The sequence below is a fragment of the Ptychodera flava genome, chromosome 15 (genome assembly GCF_041260155.1).
Source record: "Ptychodera flava strain L36383 chromosome 15, AS_Pfla_20210202, whole genome shotgun sequence".
Classification (NCBI taxonomy): domain Eukaryota; kingdom Metazoa; phylum Hemichordata; class Enteropneusta; family Ptychoderidae; genus Ptychodera; species Ptychodera flava.
Genome location: NC_091942.1, coordinates 13,299,450 through 13,313,501, shown reverse-complemented (window position 1 = coordinate 13,313,501; position 14,052 = coordinate 13,299,450). Strand labels below are relative to the sequence as shown.

General features: G+C 37.2%; 1 protein-coding gene across 1 annotated transcript; it reads left to right on the top strand.

Moving 5' to 3' along the window:
- Positions 1-257: 257 nt before the first annotated feature.
- On the top strand, positions 258-13,775 carry LOC139152351 (uncharacterized). The gene is made up of 3 exons (XM_070725488.1): positions 258-602; positions 12,915-13,159; positions 13,395-13,775. The coding sequence occupies exons 1-3, from the start codon at positions 349-351 to the stop codon at positions 13,769-13,771; spliced, it is 876 nt and encodes a 291-aa protein (XP_070581589.1). The 5' UTR covers positions 258-348; the 3' UTR covers positions 13,772-13,775.
- The last annotated feature ends 277 nt before the right edge of the window (positions 13,776-14,052 follow it).

Here is a 14,052-nt window from a genome sequence, read left to right as displayed (position 1 = left end):
ATTTTAAGAATTCTCTACTGTTAGGAGGCTACAACCTCTTCTGCAGCCCCCTCTGCCTTGCTCCTCACATCAAATTTGTCATTATATTCATTTTGCAAAGCAAAGCCTTTTTATCATAAAAGTGATGCCGTCACACCTTCCCGTTTGATTGTCATAGTTGAGTTGCCACAGCTGAAAACCATGACATACCTCTTTCTAACAATTTATCATTAATAAAGTCTTTACACGCCCACCAGGTCAAAAGGTATAAATACCCCCACCCATATATCAGTGTACATGAAGAACCCACACTGCAGTCTGTAGAACATACGAATAAGGAAGGCTTCGTCAAAATTTCTACAATTCATCATGGAGGAGCAGTATATACCAGTATCGAAGAAATGCGTGCATGCCATAAACGATATCTTGTCCGTGATTTCCGAGTCTTTCCAGAATACACAACTGGAATTCATGTCGAAGCACCTGAAATCCTTCGGCGACATGCTGGACCAACTTGTCACCACTTCTGAAAAAAATAAGATTGTGCGCCAGAAGGCTTATACTGCAGTCTTCAAGATTAAAAACTCACTGCAGGACATTCTTGATGAATCAAGGATTCACAGGTGAGACAAGTACAATTAATTGATTCTGTTTTGAATTTTATTGGCTTTTGAGCGAAAATTATAGAAATTATACTCTCTTGAAACTCATACATATACAGGTAACCAAAGACCTATGGGCCGTCATTACCGTATTCCTCCGATTCTAAGACCCCCTTTCCAGAACCAAAGATGACGAAAAAGATGTGGGGTTCTAATGAACGGATGTCACCAGAAATCGAACGTCGAACGCCGTGGTTAATTTATGCTAATTTATGCAATTTTATGCAAATTTTTATGCCAATGATTTTTTTATTCACGCTACAGACAACTCATACTTTGTGATATCGACTCATGGCCATGCTGCGTATATACTGGCAGTCGAATCTGTACATTATAAATTAATGGCGATCCAAAGGTTTTGAAATGTAACGTATTTGCAATACCTTCTTTTACTAAACAATACGATAGCAATAAATCTTCGTATTTCGTGAATAGATAATCACCACGAAACTTTGTACAACAAGTACGTTCCCCAGAAGCAGCTAGCTCCCAATGGCATGGCCACAAAGGTCAGACAATGAGTAAAGGGAAAGTACCTAAAGTTCCTTTGGCTGTGATTGGTCAATTACGCAATAGGTCACAGGTGTCAGTCTATGAGGTCAAGGTCTATGAGGTTCAGAGGGATGGTGTCCGTCCGATGTTTTCTTAGTCTGGTTCCCTGACCCATTTCCCCGGTAGAGGGCGTGGGGAAATATAGGGTCAGGTACCGGCTAATGTAAACATGGACGCTATTGGGTTAAAATAAAACAAGCTGTGATTGGATGAAAGTAACACTTGTAACTTTTTCTCATCTTTCTTGGGTTTCGCACTTTCAGGCTCACTTGACACCAACTTCTTGTTTGTACCATAAAGCCGTGGAGGTAGAAAGACTTTCTACCTCCATGATTTAGCCACTCTGACTTAGCACACCTCTTAATACTTTTAGAACGTCGACATGATGCCTGGCATTTTTCACGAAATTCGGACACCATTCTATCCATCGAAATCAATCGTCGTTCACAGTTCCAACAAAGTTTGCTTTCAATTAGCTGTGATATCGCAGCAGTACTTGTGGCGTGTATCGAACGTGCTCGGGTCATTGGGGTCACGCCACAGTCGGCGATGACCTCAATGACCCTAGCGCGTTCGATACACGCAACAAGTACTGCTGCGATATCACAGCCAGCCTTCAATCACCTCTATTTCCCCGTACTTCTGGATTAATCCTTTCAGTTTATGTTTCCCGTCTTGTGTGCCAATGTTTTTGGTTCGGATACCAGTGTTCGAACATAATTCTGATCCAGTCGAATTTTGACAGGCGTTTTCACGGTAGCAGCCATATTTGTTGTAGCATGTTCTGTCAGGTGACTAACCTCCGCCCCCGGGCCTCCGCCATCTTGAACAAAATTCTGTTCAAGATGGCTACCCGGTACCTGACCCTATATTTCCCCACGCCCTCTACCGGAGAAATGGGTCAGGGAACCAGACTAATGTTTTCTATGAACGATTTTCATTTACTGTACTCCTTAAAATAAACGATCAATTACACGTCTTGAGGTTTATTATTTTGCTCCTAGTTTCAAAAAGTCTAACCGTATCTCGAAACGAAATGTGATCTTACGAGCAGGCAGGCTCAAACAGGTAAAGTGTTGAAGGATCGGCAGGCAGAGACGAAAGATTGTTGCGCCAATCTGCTTATTTGATGTATTGAATCTTGGCAATAAACACTGAAGTTTTTTTTATTACTTGTATCGATGACCGAAATGTCTCTTGATGTGGAATTCAGTCATCTATGATCAACTGTTCGGAATATGGTACGAACATGCACGTTTTTGTTCTAACTGTAAGTGTATAGGGCCGTTTATGAAGTTGGGTATTTTTCCCTCGCAAGACTTCGAAAGCGTGCATAATCTTGAAAATCTGTTACACTATCGTTCTACTCATTGCTGGGACTAGTTCAGGAAAAGGACACACACAAGCACGAAATGCCGTTCAAACAATAAATACCTTCATTACATGAGAAAAACTACAAAATTGATGAAACATTAACGGAAGAAATTCAAAGAATTTTCAGTTCATGCGTGGAAGAAACTTTGGATATCGCGTTTCGTTTGTCGATACAATTGCCCTCTTCATCGAAGTCAAACCAGTCGAAGTCGATATCGTCATCTAGTCTTTTTGAAAGATTTTACGATACCAATGATATTTCTATTTTCACTGGTTGCTTATACGGTAAAGTTGAACGTAAGAGAAAACTTGCAGCTCTTCACAATGATCACAAAAGAAAACTTGCGTGATAGAAATCTGTTGAAAAATCTTTTTTTACTTTAATGGTAAATTTATGACATTTGATTAAGATTAATTTCTCGGGGATCCCGGAAAATGTAAGCAAGACTCTTTGTCGAACTCGAGAAATTTAATAAACCCCTCTTTCCAACTCAAACAGTTTGCGTGACCCCTTGCCCCTCACTTTAAAGAAACATAGGGCCAATATCCCTGAAGCTACTGTAGACATTGATACAAAATTAAGTATTTCCTGACTGTATGAAATTATCTCACAATGGTCATCCTAGGAACCTCCATACCAAATATCAAAGGTATCAGACGAGTAGTTTTTGAAAAATACATATTTTGACCAAAAATGGCAAAAATTGCGCCAAAAATACAGAATTGTGGATTTCATCATAATTTCAATTTATCATATTTAGTTAATCTGTAGGAACATATATACCAGATATCAAAACCATCAGATGAGTACTTTTTGGGAAATAATTTTTTTGACTATTAATGGCAAAAATTTCCCCAAAATACAAAATCGTAGATTTCATAATTTGAATATATCATATTTTGGTCATCCCTATGAACCTGTACACCAAACATCAAAGCTGCACGGCTACGAGGCCGGAACAAAACGACAGCAAATAATGTGGCAAAATAGCAGCTGAAAACCAACGTGGCAACTTGTGGCCATTGCACGAGCGAAACTGAAAAATTCATTACACCTGGTAACGCTAATTTTCAAATAATGAGAGAAAAATGTAGGAACACCTGGTCACAAAAACAATAGCAAACTTAACCTCGTAACAGTTACTGTGATAATTGATATGTGTGGAGCAGTTGGGGAGGTGACACCAGGGAATTTTGAAAATGCGCCACGAGAATGGTGTTATATTGTGGCATTTATATGATTAAAATTCCGTGTTTGGTACCGTGGTAAAGTAATGACACATTGTGATGTAAGGATCATGCATGCCGGGTGGTGAGGAGGGGTGTTGTCGTCTTCCAGAGAGTAGATCTTGAAAATATGCTTACAAAGTTGAATGCTTTGGCAGCACTTCCGTTACATGTATTTACGTGTTTTTGTTAAAAACAGGAACTTCCCCTATAAAAGCCGGATTATCGTAAATCTATGCAAATGTAAAAAAGCCAACCAAGCTACTGATTGGAGTGCCGTGTTTGGTCCCGGAATCCCAGTTCATACTTCCCCTTGGTAATGAGTAATTGATGATTTGTGTGTGTTTGTTTCCCATGGTAGAGATAATATGTGACAGTCAGAGTTCTCTTGATTATTAATTGAACTGGTACAAGTCAAGATTTTAGCAGATCAACACTCTCTGCAGTGGGGGTGTGTCAGGCATCTGCAAAGAGATTTAAACCAGGGTGAACAGTACCTTAATTCTTAATAAATATTTGTGATATTTCCATATCATAATGCTCATGTCACACGACCGCCCTACTTCCAGCATTTAAAAGTTATAGACATGAGAGGGAACTGCACTATATATGTACGGTGCTAATTTTCTCACAAATGCATACATGTACACACAGTGTACTAAGTGAGTAAAAATAAAATTAAAATAATTCCAACAGTACTCTTACTGAATAACATTGCCACTTAACCGATACCTTACATCCATGACATGAAACTTTGATGTTTTCTGATACTTATAGTATATGCTGAAGCTCAAGTTAGAAGTATCAATGGAACCTCCATTGTTGAGACATTTTTTTTTTTCCAAGAACGCCCTCACTTTAAATTACATCAAGATACTTTGAAACTGAGGATTAATTGACATGGACGATAAAGTAAAAACATAACTTTGTGTAATGCCATCTATTGTTACTGATGGATATAGTGAACATAGTTGACACACAGGCTAGTGTAAAACTAATACACAGAATAACATATAACATTGCATGCACTCAACGGCCAAAACATTGACAAACACATAAACGTGCCCTCCTGCTTTATAAACATTGACAGCTCCTCGATATATTACACAAATGTGTAAAAACGGTGCCTTCCAATCAATTGCAGGCAGCAATGCTTTGAGACACTCTGCACATACACACACACCTTCACACCATATCATGACATGCAGTCAGTCTTCACCGGACACAATTTCGAACAGTGGGGCCACCTGTTATTGTTAGTATTATTTGACAATTTTCACATCCATACTGCGCATTTGTGTATCATTCTACTAACTTTTATCCAAACAAAACTGTATCTAAAGCTCTCAGTAGTATTATAGACAAATGTGAAAATTACAAACAAATTTGTTTGAAAGATATATTTATCATATTTCGAATATAAATTTTGATTATATGCCGCCTTTTAATTATGTGATCAACTTGGCTTAAACACAACAAACTTAGTTTAGCATATTCATTTATGGTAACTGTAACAATATACTAAATATTGCATTTCGATAGGACGGTCTATTTTGTCTGAGAAGATTATTCATTTGATAGACAAAAGACACCCACAGAATACACAGTATATACATTGCCATGGCAAGAAAGGAATTAAACCATAACATGACTTGCTCTATGAAATGCAGGGTGGCCCCTTTTTCTCTTTCAAGGGAAAATCGACCATGAGGTTATTGATGTCACTCCACTGTAAAGCACGAAAATCAGCCCCATCAATTTTTTTTATCTGCAGAAGAAAAATAAAACTAGGATACGTACACTTTTAATTTGTTTCACCATGTCAACCGATAAGTTTGAGGGTATGGAGAGACACTGAACCATACGACTACTTTGGCTTTTGGCGGGAGATACGAAGGGTTAATCACTTTGATTGGTTACAGAAAAATGTTACGAGACTGAATGAGAATGAAGTGTAAACAAAGGCCGGAAAGGGTATCAGTCAGGAGCAAATGAGGGGTTTCATATGTTCTTACATTCTTAGCACAAACTCAGCTAAGCATTACTAACGCAGAGCTGAAAATGTAGAGAAATTATCACCTTATTTGGCTGCGCAAAAAATTACCTGCCGTACAAACAGTACAACATATGACAATGATGTGTGAAAATCAAATCGACGACTCTAAACATGGATGTAGAAAATAGCTGGCAGCTGGCAAAAACAACCGGTTGTTATAGCAAAAATTTGCCGGCTTTGAAAATTTAGTTTTAGTAAGCTGTTTAGATAAACTTGATAGTCTTTGTTGTGAATGTAAATTATCTATTAACATTAAGAAAACAAAAGTTATTGTGTTCAACAAAAGTAATCATCTTGTAAAAGGAATTACCATCACTTACAATGGAGTGACTCTTGACTAAGTGAAAGAGTACTGTTACCTTGGTTTTGTCATTACCCCAAATGGTAAATTCAAAGGTAATTTTTGCAATCTTAAATTGAAGGCAATGAAAGCTCTTTCCAGCCTTCCTTCGTAAGGGCCTTCACGTCATTGCAATGTGTCATCAACGATGACTTGTTATTTCATGCCTGAAGTTTTTTTTTCATACCTGTAATTTTTTTTTTCATGCCTGTAATTTTTGTTTAGTTTTGTGACCTTTGAACCCACTGATAGCCTCGTTCATCCTTGGTGAAAAGCTGACCTTTCGCCCAAAATTTAGCATTCTTGAATCCAACAAGTATCTCTATCTACATGCACTACTCAAACACACTCGGAATCGACTCACTTCATGCCTGCAATGGAAAAGTTGCTGAAAAAGGGGTGATGACGATAGCTCATGATATAGGTCTTGTGGCAGCCATCGACTATGTAGCACGGTGCGTAAAACAAGCGTTGTCACCCTGAAGTGAATAAAACGTCGATTCTTAGGGCAACTGAGTAGAGCATGTAAAAAGGGGTATTTGTTGGGTTCAACAATGCCATATTTGAGGCGAAAGCAGGCTTTAGACCACGGCTGACAGCAAACAATACCAGTAGGTTTAACTATGGAAACACAGCTATCTGTGGTGGGGTTGCATGCGTCTATGCGGATCATCAAAAGTCAACCCTGCTAAGGATAGCTGCAGGCTGCCTCGTAGCAAAAATTTGCATGTGCTTTATCACCATAAAGTGAATTGGATATCTACCTGGCTCTCCAACAACATCATCAGACAGTGCATGTTTAGAGACTCCTAGGATAAATCTATAATAAGATATACTAACATCGTTGAGAAAGTTACACTTGTCATGAAATAGGATTAAAAAAGTGCTTCCAAATATTATTAATAGTGGACAGGTTGGATATTTAAAAGGGCGCTTTGTGGGAGAAAATGTTCGGCTCATAGAAGACATCATTGATTTTGCAGAAAAGAAGTAGAAAGGAGGAGCTACTTTATTTTTAGATTTTTAAGGCGTTTGATTTCGTAGAACATAATTTCATGTTATTGGCACTTAAGAAATTTGGTTTTGAAGAAGATTTTATTAGATGGATAGAAACCATTTACAATGATTGTAGCAGCGCGTTAATAATTAATGGATGTATTTCAAAAAAGTTTGGAATGCAGAGGGGCATCCGGCAGGGTTGTCCACTGTCAGCACTACTTTTCTTGGTTGTTGTAGAGGTTTTAGGACATGCAATTAGAAACGATCCAGAATTGGAAGGTTTCACCATTACAACCATTTTCAGTAATAGAGCGCGAAGCCACTACAGTGAACTGCAATAAAATTGCTTACACTAATTAGTTTCAGCAGTCTGCTGTAGCCGTGGCCACTTTGGTGTTGAACAAGGCCACTTGATAAAGACCAAAAAGTCTGCTTGTACAAAGGCAAAACTAGCTCTGTCTGAGGCTCGAGTTGTAAATGAGAGTTTACGATTGGCACCCTGTGTTCAAGATTAAGATACAATGTAACATTACCATACACTGGTCCATGTACAAATCTTTTTTATTTCAACTTCCCCAGACAAACTGTCTGCATGGGACATACAATGTCGTCGACTTTGCCAGCTGGCTACAGCTGAAACTAATTAGTGTGAGCAGTTTTATTGCAGTTCACTGCAGTGGCTTCGCGCTCTATTACTGAAAATGGTTGTAAAGTGGGGAAAGACAATAAGTCTTTAAAAATCTCACAGCTTGCAGATGATACACAAATATATATTAATAGGGTAAAGTCACTAGCAAGGGTCCTTAATTTAATAGATGAATACGGTAAATATGCAGGTTTGAAACTAAATAAAGATAAAACCGAAGGTAAGAAGTTGGGTAACTGGAAAAGAAGAAAGGATTTAGGGATGATTTCATGGCCAAACAAGCCGATCAAAGCCTTAGGCATATACTTTGGATATGACGAAGATGAGCTGAAAAAACTGAATTGGGGAAAAAAGGTAGAAAATATTACATCAATGCTTGATTCATGGAAAAAAAGTCACCTCTCTGTATTTGGGAAAATTGCCATACTTAAATGTTTGGCATTGTCTAAAATTTTATATTATGCGTCGATGATAGACATGCCGAAAGATGTGTCACGGAAAATTAGTAAGTTTTTCTACGAGTTTTTATGGAAGGGGAAAAGGGGAAAAGTTAATAGAGCAATTGTGATAAACAAAATAGAAAAGGGGGGATTGATGATGATTGATGTGGAATCTATGGTTAAAGCCCTCACGTGTAGATGGGTTTCAAGAATCATTAATAATCGGGATGAAATTTGGAAAACCATTCTTGAGTCTTATCTGAGTAAATTTGGAGGTAGTTCTCTTGTTTTTTCATATGATTTAGACAAAGCTGGGCTTAATACAATAACAAAGAATTTACCTACTTTTTATAAAGAGATTTTGAGTAACTGGTTGGAGGTAAGAAACAAAAGAACGGTCCATATGAAGTTAACACCAAACAGCATCGGGGAGCAGATCATATGGGGAAATAAGTTCATTAAATTCGAAAACAAGGCTCTGTTTTTCAAAGAATAATTTACGTAGCAGATGTTTTTTGTAATGGGAACTTTATATCGCCTGTAAGTTTATTTGAGATTTTGAAATGTAAAAGAAAGTGGTTTTCACAACTAAAAGTGTTGAGAACGGCTATTCCAAAGACGTGGGTTGAGGAGATGGAAAAGGTACAAAGAAAGATACATGTAAAAGGACAAGGAATAGACATGTTGATGAGATGTGATGATGGCAAATATAGAAATATATTATACTGCTCTTGTAAAGATTACTATTATAACTTTGCCAAGGCATAATCAGAAAAATCATATGCTTGTAGAATCTGGGAAAGATCTTGTGGAGAGACGTATATGTGGGAAAAGATAAGGTGTTTTCAGCTGAAGGTGATGTATATAAAGAAAATTGCCCAGTTTAATTACTTTGTGTTACATGATAAGTTACCGCATAGGTGTAACTTATGGAAATGGAAAATAGAAGACCACTTTGAGTGTAAGACATGCCATAAGAAGGACGATTTTGAGCATTTCCTGTTTGAGTGCACTACTACAATCCGTTTCTGACAAAAAGTCAATGAGATTATTAATATGGTGTGGAAAACGAACTTTAAAATACTGTGGAAGCACGTGGTGTATGGTTATATGTTAGATATTGATACATAAAGCGATGAACATAGTTATAAATATAGTTACCTTTGTAGTATACAAGACTAAGATATTGAATGAAAAATGTATCTAACGTTATCTGAAGGAAGAACTGATGTATCTAAAAATTACAAACAAGAGTAAATACATAGAACAAATGAAAAAGTACTTATAATGGTTTAGTTTTGTGAATAGTACCGTTGCGTGTATTTTTTTTTTCTCATTGCTGTTATTGTTGGTTTTTTCCCTTGCTCACTTTTCCAATTGAATTGTTTTTGGGAAAGTTATGTGCAGTTTAAACATAATTGAGAGATGAATAAAAATGATTTCTTGTGAAAAAAAAACAAGGTATGGAATTCAAAAAATACAGGTATGAAATAACAAAAATTAACCTGTGGCCTCATTAAGCCACGGTATATCAGCGATATGTTGAAATGTCGCTAGATCATTTCATGGGAAATTCTCACTCCCCCTCTTGTGACACTCCCCCTTGTCCGACAATCTACGACCCTCCCCCCAACCACTGCGGTATTCTCCCCAGGAATAACAGTATCAGCTAATTTACATAACAATTGGTTCAATTGTTATGTTAGGGACAAATTACAGAGGGGAGGGCTGGTGTTTTTGTAGGGACAGTCGCAATTTGTCAGGCAAGAATTTTTGAAGAGATATGGTATTTCATACATTTGAGGGAGGGTCACCATATTTTGTGCAACTATAAGAAGGCAAGATGTTGCTTATACTGTGCTTCATCTAAAAAATCAAATCATAATACATGGAGTCTATCAGGCAAATTATTAACAATTTTCCCCTACAAAACATGATATATCGGTATATTATATATGTTGGATAATGTATTTAAATATACTTTGCTTGAATTGGGAAGTAAAATGTGCATTTGTGTATAAGAAATTGATTTCTTAATTTCATCTAAAAAGTTGGTTCACTGTCCATGGTGTCTATGATGAAATGAGTATGAATAGTTTTTTCCAATAAAAAATAGGTAAATCTTTGCATTTGTGTACTCTTGATTATTTACATTATTGTTCTTAATTAGACTAGAGTGGTTACAAGTCCATGGTTGTGGTAGAAATTTGATTTGGAATTTCACCGAAATGTTGATTCACTATGCATGGCAGTCTATGATGAAACTATGAATAATTTTTTTTCAGCACAATATTAGATAAATCTGTGAATTTATATATGCTTGATTTTTTACATTATTGTTCTTGATTAGACTAGAGTAGTTACAAGTCCATGGTTGTGCAAGAAATTTGATTTTGGAATTTCACCGAAATGTTGATTCACTGTGCATGGCGGTCTATGATGAAACTATGAATAATTTTTTTCCAATACAAAACTAGGTAAATCTGTGCATGTATGTGCGCTTGATTATTTATATTAATGTTTTTCATTAAACTAGAGTGGTTATAAGTCCATGGTTGTGCAAGAAATTTGATTTTAGAATTTCACTGAAAAGTTGATTTACTGTACATGGTAGTCTATGAGAGAACTATGCATAATTTTTTTCCAATATAAAAGTGACAATATCTTTGCATTTATGTACATTTGATAATTGATATAAACTTTTCCACCTGTTGCATATGTTTTTGTCGCTTGTCTTTTATCAGTTTTAATTGTTCAAGGTGTTTAATGTAGGATACCACTGCATCTTCTGTGCTTGTGAAACTTGTGGATAATGTGTACGTATTTTGTTGGTGATTTCCTATTCAGGAAATATCACACGGACAATCAAAGTTTTGGCCATAAAATCAGCTTCTGTCAAAAGTGACCCTTCCCTCAAGATAGGTTTATAAAAAGTGACCCTCCCCCTTGAACTGTTTTCTAAAAAGTGACCCTCGCCCAATTCCCCGGCCCACCCCCTGTAATTTCTGAAGGCTCCCTTAAAAGGACACAATAACGCGTTAATGCTGCAATGTCTTTATTATACACGATCCTTGACTTAACCAAGTGTATACCTCACATGCATGCACAAATTGTGTTTCAATACGCCCTTTGACCAAGCCAAATTTACTTCAAGTAATAGTGTAGTTTCAAACCAGGGGGGGATCCTGCATGTCATAAAAAGCGGTAAAAATTTAACCTATATGAATTGTGATATCTATTCCAAAATAGAATAAATTAACGCATGGTCATAAAATAGTTTTAGTTTGTCAACACACCAAAGAAGACCAATTTACGCAGAGTTATCTCGTGGTGTGGAAACAAATCACTTATCTAGCCACACTGCAAATTCTTCTAGCTTGCTGGCAAGCTGAATTCGACCCAAATTCACACGGATTTATTTGTCGCTATACGGATTGCTTCATTTTCCTTAAATTGACTTGTTTTCAGCGTTTTAATTGAAACCAAATTAAGAAAACATGGGTTTAAAGACAAACTATCACTTTCCTGTTAGATTTGCATGAATGTGGTTTGCTTGTAAGCCACCAATAATAAATTTGTGGCCTATAAGCAAGCCAGAAGAGCAATGTAGTTTCAGATAGGGCAGGGCTGGGCGGGGCAGGGCAGGATATGGTTTGGGAAGGTTGGCATGGAAGGACCGGGCGCCTTTACTGTCTGTTGTCCTCTCAGAGTCTATTTCATCTTCTTTCTACCAGCTGCAGGCTCCAAAGACAAACCAAAATGCCACAGGGGAGAAAGAGGATTAAAATGACTTAGTCTTGATGAATAAACTTGGTACACTACACGGTGACAAATTGCAAAGTCCTGTAAGGAACAGTCAAGAAACTAAAAGTGCAGATTTTGCAGTGCAGATTTTGCCTTGAGTTTGTTTACCTTCACACAACCTTAACTTACCTGGATAGAGTACAAGCCAGCATTTCATACTCAAAGGCAAATAAGCTTGTCCGCAAACCGATTTTGAATGATTATAAGGCAGTGTTCTGAAATTTCAAACCAGAGGAATTTCCAGTGTATTCAGAGCTGTAATTTGTACAGGAGTTGGTCTTCAAGCTACTTCAGGTTAGAAAGAGGTGTCCGTCAAGGATGTTCCCTTTCTGCACTTTTATTTATCATAGCAATTTAGATTTTAGCTTGTAAGATCAGGTATGATAAAAGTATCAAAGGGTTTCGTCTGCCTGCTGGTAATGTTCATGTCAAAGAAGCAAAGATATCTTTACTTGCAGATGATACAACAGTCTTCGTTCAAGATTTGACTTCAGTTGATTCTGTTCTCAAAGAAATGGAGAAGTTTCAGGGATGTAGTGGGTTAAAGTTAAATAAAAGAAAGCACAGGCTTTTAAACTGGGTAATTTAAGAAATTGTAACGATAGAGTTGGTGATATTAGCTGAACTGACAATCCTATGAAAACTTTAGGAGTGTATTTTCGGTATGATGATGTTCTATGTAAGAAGTTAAACTGGGATGATAAGTTAATATCATTAGGAAAACTATTGGAAGTGTGGAGAAGGCGGCAACTTACAATTTATGGCCGTATTCTTATCACCTAGTCTCTCGCTGTTTCAAAAATTATCCACCTAATCCTCTTTATTTGTGTTGCAGGTACTCACATGAACAATGCCAAGAACTACTGAAACGCCTGGAAGATACTATAAAGTTTGAACAAATGGAAATTGGAATATTTCTGGAAAAGCACGGGTTGACTGAGTATAGTAAATTATTTGATGCCGAGAGAATTATGTATGCTGGGGAATTGGTAGATGCCTATGACGAATTATTAGAATTGGTCAAGCCAAATATGAAAATAGGGTCTTATGCAAGATACCGGAAGAGTGTCACAAAAGAGAGTAAGTGTCAGTAATTCGCCTGCACAAATTGTTGTATTGCAAATCTCGGACTTAAGCTAAAAATGACAATGTATCTATCCCTGTTTTCATGCCTTGCTCCCTTGTATAATGAATTTATCGTTACCTAGATGCTTAATTCTGCACTGACTTAAATATCATGTAATGCAATAATACTGGAAAAGTACAAACCTCACGTGAAACAAGGGAATACAATATAAATTGTATTTATTTTCAGAAAAATCCCGTGACTACATCGAGACTGAGCTACAAGGAGATCTCGAGAAGCTGGAGAGACAGTTCACTGAAGCTTCAGGGAAAATTGGGGCTAAATTGAGCAGTTTCCTTGAAGATTTAGAACCGGTTGTGGATGAGCTATCGCAAGTCATCAAAGACGAAACAAAGCGAAGAGAAATCTATATTGGTCTTGCTGTAAGCGGTGTTGTGGTCCTTGCAGCTGCATATGGTGCATTTGCGATACCGTATCTCGTATGCGGTATTAAAGGACTTATTGGCTGTTTCGGGGTCGGAGCATTGTTAGATACTGTGCTTGGTGGACTCTCAGTGGCCTCGGGATGCGCTGCTGTTTTCGGGACAAGTTATGTAGTTTACTGAAAACAAGAGGGTAAGATGTGACATTGTTTTACAATTACAGTTTATGTAGGGCATCATACACACAACAGGTATACAGGCTGTGGCAAGATACATTTTTCGCACATCTTAACACATTTTTTTCAATATTACAAGAAGAATCAGAAAGGTGGCAATAAATTACTGTGATATAGAGCAAAAAAGAAAAGAAAGTAAATGCGAATAGGCCACATGTATTTGAGCATTCAGCAACTTGTTCAAAGAAATGTTAGCGCTGATAACAAAACTGAAATGCTGTGACCTTT